At 45.6% G+C, this 14116-nt stretch overlaps 1 protein-coding gene across 1 annotated transcript in view; it reads right to left on the bottom strand.

Annotated features, from left to right (window-relative positions):
• LOC125442948 (sodium/hydrogen exchanger 2-like) overlaps positions 1 to 9983 on the bottom strand; it is a 54609-nt gene extending 44626 nt beyond the window's left edge. The window contains exons 1-3 of the mRNA XM_048514753.1: positions 9953 to 9983; positions 6375 to 6785; positions 1936 to 2399 (exon numbers count right to left, since the gene is read on the bottom strand). Coding sequence (XP_048370710.1) covers positions 1936 to 2399; positions 6375 to 6785; positions 9953 to 9983 — 906 coding nt within the window. The remainder of the gene's footprint in view (positions 1 to 1935; positions 2400 to 6374; positions 6786 to 9952) is intronic.
• Between the last annotated feature and the right edge of the window lie 4133 nt (positions 9984 to 14116).

Genomic DNA, 14116 nt, shown 5'->3' with positions numbered 1-14116 from the left:
CATGCAAAGGAAGAGAAGTGAGGGAGGGGAGAGAGGGAGGGGTGGCATGCAAGGGAGGGGAGGGAGGGGCTGATGGGAATTGTAGTTCATAACAGGGGCTGATGGGAATTGTAGTCCATAACATCTGGAGTGCCAAAGGTTGTTCACCACGGGTGTAGTGGTTAAGAGCAGGGGACTCTAATCTGGAGAACTGGGTTTAATTCCCCACACCTCCGCATGAGCAGCGGACTTTAATCCGATGAACCAGTGTTGATTCCCCACTCTTCCCCATAAAGCCTGTTGGGTAACCTTGGACCAGCCGCAGTTCTCTTCAAACTATCTCAGCCCCACCTGCCTCACAGGTGGGGAGAGGAAGGGAAGAGGTTTGTAAGCTGAGAAAAACAGGGTATAGATCCAAACTCTTCTTCTTCTGTATCTCCAGGATTTTCCCAACCCAGATTGGTCGACTCTAAATGAAGTCATTTGCCAGTTCCAGATTGATAAATTCCTGGAAATTTGGGGTGGAGCCAAGGGAAGGTGGCATCTGGGGGCACAGATATAATACCATAGACTCCACCCTCCAAGCTGTTGTTTCCTCCAGGAGACCTTTTATCTGTAGTTGAAGAAGAAGAAGAAGAAGAAGAAGAAGAAGAAGAAGAAGAAGAAGAAGAAGAAGAAGAAGAAGAAGAAGAAGAAGAAGAAGAAGAAGAAGAGTTTGGATTTATATCCCCCCTTTCTCTCCTGCAGGAGACTCAAAGGGGCTGACAATCTGCTTGCCCTTCCCCCCTCACAACAAACACCCTGTGAGGTGGGTGGGGCTGAGAGAGCTCCGAGAAGCTGTGACTAGCCCAAGGTCACCCAGCTGGCATGTGTGGGAGTGTACCGGCTAATCTGAATTCCCCAGATAAGCCTTCACAGCTCAGGCGGCAGAGCGGAGAATCAAACCCGGTTCCTCCAGATTAGATATACGAGCTCTTAACCTCCTACGCCACTGCTGCTCCTGAAGGTTATGTCTCTAAGAGATATGTAACATTATTGATGAAACTTTTTGTACCGAAAATCAAGAACAATATAATCTATTTCTGCCAAAAGATACTGAATGCAAATTGGAACGAAACCAGTTATTATGCTAATATGACCTATTTTAAAAGGTGTTAGATATTTCATCATTGGCGCTCCTGGTTTATTATAAATTGTGTTTGTTATAAAGTGCGTATGCAAGATGCTTACTGTTATTTATTCTCATATGATGGAAATTCATTTATCCTGTAGTTTTGTTAGTAAATACTATCTATAGACCATGGGGAATGGTCATATCTTTTGCTAAACAGCAGTGAATAGGGAAGAGTCAGATACAAGCTGATTTCGGATTTTAAACATAGTTGTATTGTAGTTGTTTTATAAATATATATTATAATTGAATGGTTAAAGCCGATTAATCCATTTTATATCTTCTATAAATGAACTATCACAAGGGAATGTAAAACCCATAGATGGCATATATGATCTCTTTTAAACTTAACACAGTGAATAACCACATTCTTATACTTTATGCCAATAAAGGTTATTGTGAATATGATTGTGATATCTGTAGTTTGGAAATAAGATATGATTCCCAATTGGTCATGCTGGCAGGGGCTGATGGGAATTGTAGTCCATGAACATCTGGAGTGCCATAGGTTTGCCACCACTGGTCTAAGATATAGTCCAAGTTATGGGAGGGGGTATTGTTTGAACTGTATTTCTCTGTAGCCAGTGGCTTTGTAATAGTGTCGTGGTTTTGTAACAAGCCATGTGTTCGCCTTAGGAAGAAAAGTAGAGACTAAATATTTAAGTCTCTTGGTAGAAAGGCGAGGATAAATAAGCAGAAATCAAAAGTCTGGCAGCTGTAAGGGTTAGGAAAGGACGCTCTCTTCCAGGACGCATCCTAAGACCAAGCTTTCAAGTTGTACTTACAACTGTTACGGCATCATTGAGGAGGGATTCTCCAAAAACCAGAATGTGGAGCTTTTCGTTGACGTGTATCTCTTCAAACACCGACAGCACGGCAACGGGGTCCACAGCAGCGATCAAGCTACTAAACCACAGATTGTGGAGCAACGATATATCACGCAGCTGGAAGGTTTCCACTTGGCATATCCCATACAGCGAGAAGCCAATCCCGAAGACATTCCATATGGTCCCCACCACAGCGTACAAGAGGATCGTCCCAATGTTCTCAAAGAAAGGGCGACTGGGCATGAAATAACCCGCATCCAGGACAATGGGGGGCAGCAGGTAGAGGAAGAAGATATCACTGTCCATGACTGGAGGGGACTTGTCGTTTAGACCATAGATGATACCCCCCATGATGAGGCCCACAAAGATCAATAAGCAGCTTTCAGGTACCACCGAGGGGAGTTTTTCAAACAGATGGAAACCTGCCAAGGCCCAAAAGTCAACACAATTATCAGAACATAACATCATGTTCTACACAATTCTGGTTTGATCCTGCCATGTCTCCTGACCAGAATGTGGGATCCCAAACATCATCTTGACTGGTGGTAAGGGCTGTTCCAACAGGGGAATACATGACCTCGGAGAGTGGTGGAGTCTCCTTCTTTGGTGGTTTCCAAACAGAGGCTGGAAGGCTATCTATCAAGGGTGTGTTGATTGTGTGTTCCTGCATGGCAGAGGGTTGGACTGGATGGCCCCTTGCGGTCTCTTCCAACTCTAAGATTCTATTCTAGGATTCATTTGCTAAATCTCTATGTCTCAGGTGGATAGTAAAGACAGAAGGGCTGACTGGCACCCCCATCTGTGCACCCTTGAGATCTTTGGATCCAGACCTATGTGTCTGAAAAGCTACCAGGATTGACATTTTCATAGCTGCTCATTAAATACCTCGAAGGCAATACGACCACCTCAGCATCATCTTTTCAAGGGCTGAGAATTTGTAGTGTCTTTAAAAAAACCTCTCTACTGATTGCCTGTTTCCAGCAAGATTTCAAAGGCTCATAATCCAAGAAAGCTTCATTAATGATAAAAGATTCCATTTTTAAACACAAGCTAATCCTTCATACCTCAAATGAATGGAAAATGCAACCTTCTGAGACCCACCCTTGGTACATCTGGCTGAGGTGGACAGCTAATTTGGGCATCTGAATAATGGATAAGAAACATCTTTGCAGTCTCATGGGCATGACATGGCTATTTGATGTCACTGGAAGGGAAGAGATGTCTTCTAAGTGCCATGATTGGAGTCCACTGTGTACTTCTTCCTGGACCAGCAGCTTCAAAGATTAGAAGGCAATGCTAGCCCTTGATCGTATCTACCCGAGTGTTCCCTTTCTATCAGGGGCCATCTCTTCTTTCCTCTGGTTAAGGCAGTACCCCTTTTTGGTTTGTACTTCTTTTTTTAAAAAAACCAACAACTTTTTATTGGTTTTTGTCTCACAACTACAACAAAACTAACACAGAGGGGAAAAGGCATAAGTGAACCAGTCACCTTAATTTTCATACATTACAAAGATATACACTACACTATATTTGACTTCCCACCCAGATCCAGGGGAACATATAGAGTCAAATGTCCCCAGGTTGCGGCCATTTAGTCACAAGGGGGGGAATCACCTCCCCACACCCCTCCACCTTCCCCCATATCCCCCGGTCCATATACTGACCTGGTGCAAAAAAAATGTTGTTTCGTCATGGTGGGGGACGGCGGCCACCCATACGGGGGATGGGGTGGAAAACTCAGATTTTGCACCGGGCTGCATTTTTCTAGATATGCTTCTGCCCAGATCACACTGTGGATCTTATCCATGCTACTATACTTTTTATTAACCTCAAAACCAACCAATATAGATTCTTTTATCATTTACGTATCTCCCTAACTTAATTCCCAGAACAGAAGTCTCATAGCTCAATGTATCTCAATTTCTAAATTTTATCCAATTTTACACAATCCGTCTCTTATCCGACGCCTAGTCCCTCATTTGTACTTCTTGAGATGGCTTCTTAAAATATTGTTCAACCTGAGCTGGTAGAAATCTGAACAGGGAACAGATCCATCTTGGCAAATGGCAGTGTGGGACACAGAGTCTACTGATATCTAAAGAAAGCTTGGCTGGGTCAAAATTGAGAATGGAGAGCCCGGCGTTGCTTAAAAACGAGTAAGCATTTAGAACTGGTTGTTGGACAGTTAAGAGTTTCTTATGTTATCTTTAACTCAAAAAAACAAACATCATCTTGACTTTTGAGTCCACAATCATATCTCTTTTCACTTTCCTGAGATTCATAGGATATTTGACTGTCTCAGCAGTGGAAGGAGAATGCCTCCTTTCACAACCACACCACTGTTTGCCGTTGTAAACCATCACAGAGTATTTTCAAAATCTCTAAGATGTCATACCCTTCCCTTAGCACCCCCAACCACCTGCCATGCCAGCTTTGGGCAAGAATTATGGAGAAAACACATGTCAAATGCTGTGAGCATTTAACAAAATACACTGCATAAACAGTTAATATTTCTTTTAGATGATAGCCTGCTCTTTAGATGATAGCCTCCTCACATGGATCTGGGGTTGCCAACTCCAGGGTGGAGCTTGGAGTTCAGGAACAACAACTGCTCTCCAGACTACAGAGAACAGTGGAGAACTTCAGAGGACGAACTCTATGGTATAGCATAGAGTTGGGGTGAAATCACTTCCCAAACATCCCCTCAACCGGCAGCGCCCTCAGATCTCCAGAATGTCTCAGACCTGACTAGGCGATCCTAATCAATAGATCCATAATGGTATTGTTACCAAAACGCACATATAATTTAAATTAGCATCAGAAGATATGCTGTGATATGTTTACCTTTGATAATATTTCATATAATATAGGCACACAGCCTAGCTTTCAAAACAGCTCCCCAAATTAAGCCTGACTGATTTAAAGAGAGGAGAGAAGATATCCAGCTATTCGTGTAACAGGATATTTGCTTTAGAGCAGCCTAGCCATCTAGTCAGAAACGCCACAAGGACATAAGAAGGGTGTTCTGGATCAGACCAAAGATCCGTCTCAATCCAGCTTTCTCCTTCCAATAGAAGAAGAAGCAAGCCTTTATTGGCATAGACAACAGTACAACAATAATAAAAACGAATTAAAAAGCATATACAATACAGGTCGAAGGAAATCTACTGGCGTTTAGTAATTTCCAGGAGAAAGTCTGCCACTATCATACAGAGAGAAGGATCAGGGTTGTCCAACAAGTAGTGTAATCTAATTAAATCGGGGAGATCAGGTAAATGTAAAGGAGTAAGATTCACATACTTGGATCTGATTTCCTTGAATCTGAGACAATGTAGTAATTGGTGGGCCAGAGATTCAACTGAGCTCCCTCCAATAGAGAAAGATGCTTCTAGAAAGCATGGAAACATGACATGAATTGTCCCCAGCATTTAGTGGTAGAGTATCTCAGACCATGGAAGTTCCATTTGGCTATCGTGGCTTTTATTTATTGTACAGCCCTTTCCTTTGCAAGTGTTTTAGAAATAACAATGGCCATTATAATGATAGGGATTATTATAGACCTACCTTACACAAATTTGTTTATTTAAAATATACTGGCCCGTCCCTCTGTGAAAAATGCTCCCAGCAGTTATGGCTTCCAACCTTCCAAACAAGGTCTGGAAACTACAACCAAGCCCATGACAACCGTAAACCCACGGGCAGGGCCGTAACGAGGCAAACTGTAGCCCTGGGTAAAACCTGAGTTGGATGCACCCCCCCATGGGCGGCCACTCCACCACAACCAATTTTTTTTGCACCAGGACATTGGTGCGTGCAGGGGGTGCATTTTTAGACATATCAGCATCTGTAATTTCAGTGTTTCAGTCATTGAGACTGTCCTTATGTTCAGGTTTCAGGCAGTTTATGTTTGTTGGGGGGGCCAAAGTTATGGACCCTCAAAACTGTAGCCCCCATCTCCTATTAGCTCCCATTGGAAACAATGGGGGATAGGGGCACCCCCTTTGGGAGTCCATAACTTTGGACTCCCTGAACCAAACCTCACCAAACTTTAGGGGTAGCATAAGGACAGTCTCCTGATGATATGCTGAAATTATGGTGCCGCTAGCCTAAAAACCGCGCCCCCTGCAGGCCAAAAACTGAAAACCACTAAAAATACTCAAAAACGAACCCAGCAAGTTGATGCCCCCCACAAGGTGATGCCCTGGCCAGCTGCCCACCTTGCCCAATGGGCATTACGCCAGTGCCCACGGGATAAAACAAGAAATCAAACGAAGCAGCAAATGTGGACTCGGCGTCAAAAGGAGGCGAATTGCCCCGAGCCACCATTTAGAAACCGCCCCATCTGCTGGAGTACCGTTCCCTGCTCAAAGCCTGGACCACCAAAAATTGGAGCGTACCTATTTTAGCCAAAGAAGCCAGCATAATCCACAAGGTTATTTCAAAGGGCACCTGGACATGGTGGTAGTCCAGGGAGAAGAAGTGGGAGTGCCCTGCGGACTCGTTTCTCTGGCTCAGCTCCAGGTCGAAATCCTCAAGAGACTCCAGCCTCATAGAGTCCTGGAAGGCAGCTGCTACAGGCAGAGCGAGGAGAAGGGAAGCAAGCGGCCCTGCAGCAGCTGCCCGGCCAAGGCTCAGCCTCCCCATTTGCCTGTCGCAGCCGTCTCTCTGCCTGGCAAAAGTTTGTGGCTGGCCGACGCCTGGCTTGTAGCTGCTTCTGCCGTGTCCCTCTCTGTTTGGGAGGCTGCGGTGGTTGATGCCTAGTCCTGCCGCCTGCCTGCTGCTCAGAGGGGTGCTTTCAATTATGTGAGCTGGTGTGCAAAAAAAGGAAGCCACCGCAAGGGACTGTGGATTGATTCCTCCCTGGGCTTTACATTCATCCCTTGTTCAGCTCCAAATCCTGCATTCTGACAATCTAGGTGTCCGTTCCAGGATTAATTTCAACAATCCAGCACTGTTATTCTCATTTTCAGTAAAGCATCCCGAACGTAGAGTGGGGGGCCGGTCAAGGGGGGAGCTCCTCGCTGTCTCCATCTCAAATCCCTCCAAAGTACTTCAAACAGTCCCACTACAGATCCAAATGCTTATTCAAGATGTCCAGACCGGCAAGTTCACACCTGTGTAGCCAACAACACCTGCGATTAAAATCTTAAATCTGCATTCATCCTGTTTAATCCTAAACCAAGGCCAGAGGTGGGATCCAGCAGGTTCTCACAGGCTCCCGAGAGTAGGTTACTAATTATTTGTGTGTGCCGAGAGGGGATTACTAATTGGTGATTTTGCCACGTGATTTTGGCCTTAGTTACGCCCCTCCTCTCAGCAGTAGCCCGTGGAACTTGAAGCAGCCTAGCAGGAGGTGCACCGGCGTGCGTGGCAGCCTGCGCCTGCGTGCATTCATTTCCCGCCCAAGGACTGGTGCAGCAGCTGCGTCTTTGCCACAGCCCTGCCCCATTGGCACTACGCCACAGTTTGCCCCCATCGTGCCCCGCCCAGCCCCATTGGCGCTACGCCACAGTTTGAATCCCACCACCATGGGAACCTGTTACTAAAATGTTTGGATCCCACCACTGACCAAGGCATATGAAGTCCATAAATTATGCATTGCATAAAGACCCTTTCCTAATTGTAAATCTCATACAAGCCAGGTATTTTTAGTTCTCTCGGACGATAGTTTCTCTCTATTTGTCTTCCCATGAGTTTATAAACTCGGTCACATCTCCTCTTATTGTATTTTTCTTCCCTGTGAATAATGACATTTTTACAGCTGTAAATTGATTGTAACTTGTTGGCCCAGGCTGGTCCAAGCTTGTCAGATTTGCTCGTGGCAGTGGGTTCCCTCCTGAAAAGTAGATGACATGGCCAGTGGTGGGATCCAAAAATTTTAGTAACAGGTTCCCATGGTGGTGGGATTCACACAATGGCATAGCGCCAATGGGCTGGGCGGGGCATGATGGGGGCGTGGCCGGGCATTCCGGGGACGGGGCATTAATAATTTCTCTGTTACTGTAAAAAACTCTTACTGGGGCTTTCCGCACTGACAGAGTTGTACTGGTTTCTATCTAGGTTCACCTCAGTGTATCCGCACTGCAACTGAGCTCAACGTTGTTTTGTCTCAGTTCCCCCCCGCCTCAGAACTGTGACATCCCTGTCGCAGTTATGAATTGCACCTTTCTGCTGGAACAAGGTTGATACCGCTTCGAAGCTTCGAAGTGCGGATGCATTGAAACGACACCTCATCCATTCAACCAATCAGGAGCCTCTTTTGTGGAAAGGCAGAACAGGAGAGTCGCATATGGGCATGTAACTGTAAACTGTAAAAAACTCGTAAAAAAAAAAAGAGAACACCTCCCGCTTCCCCATGGTAACACAAGCTCCAATCACGATCGGAGGAGCCAAACAGGCACCAAGATGATCCCGCCCACTTTAGTTCGGGTTCCAGGGGGGCTAAGTAAGTTAAGCTGTATGGATAGCCTGAACAATCGCCCCCCACTGATGCTGTGGAACCGAGCTCGCATCCTTAGCTCCCTTCTGTAGTGAAAGCTCCCACTGTAAAAAAAAAAAGTTCCTTGCATTTCCAGCTGGTATCTCTTCTGTCCATAATTTAAACTCATTATAGCGTTAAAGTCCTACCACATCTACTGCCAACAGAAACAACTACTTCTCCTCTTAATTGACTGCCTGTCAAATACTTAATAACTTTCAAATACTTAATTTTGTTTCTAGGAAATCAAAAGGGATACTTTCTCCTTAAAACAAGAAACTTTTACCATATATTTCTAAAATAGGGTTTTTTTTTCTCAAACAGCCCAACAGGGGAGAGAATTATCCCCGCTTTTCACCTTTTAGCTTAACCAGCCACATAGGAAACAACAGGACTTTATGATTTTTTGAGCTAATGGAATTTCTAACGGAAAAGCAGACCCAATTAGTAACCCCCTCTCGGCACACACAAATAATTAGTAACCCACTCTTGGGAACTGGTGAGAACCTGCTGGATCCCACCTCTGGACATGGCACATGATTTCAAATCAGCCAATTCAAAAGTTTTGGTGGCTTGATGGAGCAAACCTCTCTTTGTAAGCCAAGTTAGAAAATGTGTTGCATCCACAGCTGATCCAGTCTACCATTTGGCTTGCCCCCCACTTCCTTGTTCAATTAGTGCAGGAGGAACTGATCTTGTGCAAGCAGGGAAAGCTGGGAGGAGGGAGAAAAGCCGCACACACACACACACAAAGGAAAGGAAATGCATGTTGATTCCCTTTGCTTTCCCGTCACTTTCCCTGAAAAGTCCCACTTTGAGAGTTTTCAGAAACTGCGGACATTCTCAGATCAGAATGTGCAGCAAGCTCCGGAGAGGGGAAAATGTGTGCATAATCAAGAATCCAACCCAAAGGGAATGTACGCTCCATGTGAAGGAGACATACACTATGTTTGCTAGCACTGGTGGATACATCCACAACACGGAGGCTTAATGCAACACCAGTCTCCTCTGTGAAGTCAGTAAGTGTAGGCAAGAGATTCCATAGGACACAGCTAATGAAAACGTGGGGGCCCCAGGCTATAGCTGGACCAAACAAAAAACAAATCAATGGCCTACTTTAGCTCAGGCTGTCTAAATGACGCCAAACATGAGCGAAGGGCAAACTAGTGACCTATTTTTATTTTCCTCTAAATCAAATGGAGATTCCAAACCCGTCCTTGTCTATCACCACCAAAGACACAACTGTTTTCTAATTTTAGCATCCGGCACATAAAAAATCAGAAGCCATTATTAAAAAAACACCCTTTCTTTCCCGTTTCTTTTCTGCTCACCTTTTACTTTGCCAGTACCTAACTATATTTATTTGTGAATGTATTTAGAATGTAATAGAATGTATTTCAGTGAATATATGGTCAATGACTACTAGCTAGTAACCACCCACACACACCTGGTTGGGAAGGAGATGAAGTGAAACAAATTGGCAGTTTAAAACAGTACCAATGACAAGGAGATACAGCCAAAGGGCCATGGTTTGAGGATGGGCCGTGGCCCAGTGGCAGAGTTTCTGCTTGGCTCGCAGAAGGTCCCAGGTTCAATACCCAGCATCTCCAAGTAGAGATGTGAAAGATATCAGCCAGAGACCTTTGACAGCTGCTGACAGTCAACATAGACAAGACCCACCTAAAAAGACCAGTGGAGGAAGAGGGGAGGGGGAGGGAAGTTTAGATTTATATCCCGCTTTCTCTCCTGTAGGAGACTCAAAGGGGCTTACAAACTCCTTTCCCTTCCCCCCTCACAACAAACACCCTTTGAGGTAGGTGAGACTGAGAAAGCTCAGAAGAACTGTGACTAGTGCAAGCTCACCCAGCTGATGTGTGGTGAGAGTGCACAGCTAATCTGAATTCCTCAGATAAGCCTCCACAGCTCAGGCGGCAGAGTGGAGAATCAAACCCGGTTCCTCCAGATTAGAGTATACCTGCTCTTAACCACTACGCCACTGCTGCTTTTAGGTGTCTCCACCCCCTGGGTTGTAGCTGTGTCTTCTCTAACCTGACTATCCAAGGCCTCCAGATAGAGAAAAGCTTTTCCACCTTTTAGTTAACAGAGGTATTTTATAATTTTATAATTAAAGAGTAAAACTAAATCAAACTCGGAGCAAGAGATCAACAGGGAGCTGGTTTAAGAAAGTCCGTTTGCATAATAGAAGCTGTACAGTTCAACATTGCAGATAATTGAGAAGTATTGTTGATTAATGATCCATAACGTTTCTGCAGCCCAAACTCTGCTCGTTGCCAGGCCTTTCAGAGGAAGCGAGGAGATGCTTCCTTTAGGACCCAGGAGGTCTCATGGTAACACGTAAATATACACAGAAGAGCCAGAGAGGATTGTTGTAGCACACTGTCATAAATCTGTGCATGGGTCATGCTTGGATTAACAGCACCTGTTCACTGCTAACATTTCCTTTTTCTGTAAATCATGTCTAAGAAGGCTTTTTGTTGGAGGGTTGCCAACCTTTGGGCGGGGCCTGCAGCTCTCCCGGGATTACAGCTGTTCTCCAGATGACACAGAACTGTTCCTCGAGAGAAAATGGATGCTTGGACGGCTATACGGCACTATACCCAGCTAAAGTCCCTCTCCTCACCAAACCCCACCCTTCCCAGACTCCACCCCTAAATCTCCATGTATTTCCCTCCTGGATATGGTAATGTTACCGCGCTGCCTGGGTAACTTTTACTCTCCCAGATCAACCAGCTCTCAGCAGCGCAGAGGAACAGAAACAGGGCCCAACACAGCGAGAATAGTGAAAAATAAAAATGAGTTTATTGAGATGCTGACCTACGTGTCAGCACCTCCGCACCACGGCAACTGCAACTGCCTAGCAGTTTTATTTTATTTATTTATTTATTTATTTATTTATTTATTTATTTATTTATTTATTTATTTATTTATTTATTAAATTTATATACCGCCCGATCCCCGAAGGGCTCCGGGCGGTGAACAACATTATTTGAACATCAACAGGAGCGGTCATACAAATATAAATATATAAGCTCCATCCCATAAAATAGCTTAAAACTCATAAAAACAGCGAATAACCATAATACATATACAACAACAAGAGGCGCACCAACCCCTAATTTAAAAAACCTTTCCCCATGAGGGCGGCGGTGGGGCTCCCTCAGTATGAGGGGGGGGGACCCCTGATGTAACTGTCCCAGGCACAGAGCAGTGAGGGGGGGCACCGTTCAGCAGCTGGACACTCCCAGCGTCTGGGGTGGAACAACACAGTCTTGCAGGCTCCTCAAGTGGAACTCACTCCAGGTTCCCGAGGGCCCGGACAGCTGGAGGAAGGGTGGTTCTCATCACCAGGTCCGGGGCTAGCGCCGTGAAACGCCCTGGTTCAAGGCTGTGGGAGGCTACAGCCAAGATCATAGAGGGGGGGCCGGGATCAACTAGGTAGGTTGGCCTCTGCAGAACGCAGGGGCCGAATTGGGACATATGGGGTGATGCGGTCCCGAAGGTACGAGGGTCCCAGGCCGCGCAAAGCCTTGAAGGTCAAAACCCACACCTTGAAGATGATTCGGAATTCAACCGGAAGCCAATTACAACAACTTTTATACACTTTCTCCCGCCGGGAGACTGGAGTATTTACAAATACATGGGAACTATTTATTTATTTATTTATTTGTTTGTTTGTTTATTTGTTTGTTTGTTTGTTTATATGCCGCCCTCCCCCGGAGGGCTCAGGGCAGCGAACAACAAGCATGAATAGAGCACAATAAAATCATGACTAAAAGTTAAATATTAATTAGTTTGGCTCTATATAAAATAAACCCCACCCCATTAAAACGCAGAGTACAGAGGGCAGTCGCTTCTTGAATTTCGCGGCAGAAGCGGGAGAGGCAATGACGTAGGCACAGGCGGGGAAAACACAAAAGAGTCCTTTGGGTGCTTGGGGCCAGGAAACTAAACCTAACGACAATGGCACCCTTATCTGCCTGCTGGTGGGATTAGGCAGATGGAGGCTCTTCTTCCAGGGTCTCTTTTGTCAGGTGTTCATTCATGGTTTTAGCACATGAAAAGGGATGTGCCCAGGTGAAGCAGGGCGTGCGCCTTGCCTTGAGCAAGGGAGGTTCCACACAGATACAAACATAAAATACAACCGCAATTTCTACTCTCTATCTGATACAATTTATTCCTATCTAACTTATAAAGACACAAAACATAATGTTTACCTTTATTAGAATGTCAGATCAGAAATGGAATAATTCATTTCTGACTCCGCTATCAGTAACCCTACTTCGCCCTGCCGGTCCTTTCACAACCTGGCTATTCTATCATCCCAACACCTCTATATTTCCACATAAAGAGTTGGATGTCTTTTTTAAAGACTCACATCTGCTTCCACACTGAGCCACATTTGACCCTAGAGCTGTAGGTTGTAGATCCCTGAGTTGGAGGTAGCTCAGAATGAACCAAGACCTTAGAATCATAGAATCATAGAGTTGGAAGAAACCACAAGGGCGATCAAGTCCAACCCGCTGCAATGCAGGAACATACCAACAAAGCACTCCCGGCATATATTATCCAGGCAGCCTCTGTTTAAAAACCTCCAAAGAAGGAGACTCTACAACTCTCTGAGGCCATGAATTTCACTGTGGAACAGTCCTGACGGCCAGGAAGTTCTTCCTAACGTTTAGGTGGAATCTCTTTTCCTGCACCTTGAATCCATTGCTCCGTGTCCTAGTCTCTGAGGCAGCAGAAAACAAGCTTGCTCCCTCTTCGACATGGCATCCCTTCAAATATTTAAACATGGCTGTCATGTCCCTCCCCCCTCAAGCTACACTTCTCCAGATTAAACATCCCCAGTTCCCTAGGGCACGGACTCCAGACCTTTTCCCATTTTTGTTGCCGTCCTCTGAACCCATTCCAGCTTGTCAATATCCTTCTGCAGATGAAATGGGTGCTCCCCCATTCAGCCAGAGCCCCTCCCAAACATTCACACTTTCAAGTTCAAACCCCCTGAACGAGCCCTTCAGTCAGTGGTGGGATCCAAAAATTTTAGTAACAGGTTCCCATGGTGGTAGGATTCAAACTGTGACGTAGCGCCAATGGGGCTGGGCGGGGTACAATGGGGGTGTGGCCGGGCATTCTAGGGGCGTGGTATTGCTGGGCAGGGCTGTGGTAAGGACGCAGCCACTGCGCCAGTCCTTGGGCGGGAAACGAATGCACGCAGGCGCAGGCTACCACGCACGCCGGTGCACCTCCTGCTAGACTGCTTCAAGTTCTGCACGCTACTGCTGAGAGGAGGGGCATAACTAAGGCAAAAATTGCATGGCAAAATCACCAATTAGTAACCCCCTCTCGGCACACACAAATAATTAGTAACCTACTCTCGGGAACCTGTGAGAACCTGCTGGATCCCACCTCTGCCTTCAGCCACTAGAATTAAAGTATGTTATGCATTTAAGGGGAGGGACAGTGACATGAACCCAATCTCATCAGATCTTGGAAGCTAAACAGGGATGGTAGTTGGAAGGGAGACCACCAAGGAAGACCCTGCAGAGGAAGAGGAAGGCAATGGCAAATCCCCTCTGCTTTTCACTGGCCTATGAAAGCCCCCATAAATCAGTAGCATACATTTTAAACTGAATGAAAAAA

Source organism: Sphaerodactylus townsendi, linkage group LG13, assembly GCF_021028975.2.
Source record: "Sphaerodactylus townsendi isolate TG3544 linkage group LG13, MPM_Stown_v2.3, whole genome shotgun sequence".
NCBI lineage: Eukaryota > Metazoa > Chordata > Lepidosauria > Squamata > Sphaerodactylidae > Sphaerodactylus > Sphaerodactylus townsendi.
The sequence above is the reverse complement of the archived record's forward strand: the minus strand, read 5'-3'. Positions and strand labels throughout refer to the sequence as shown.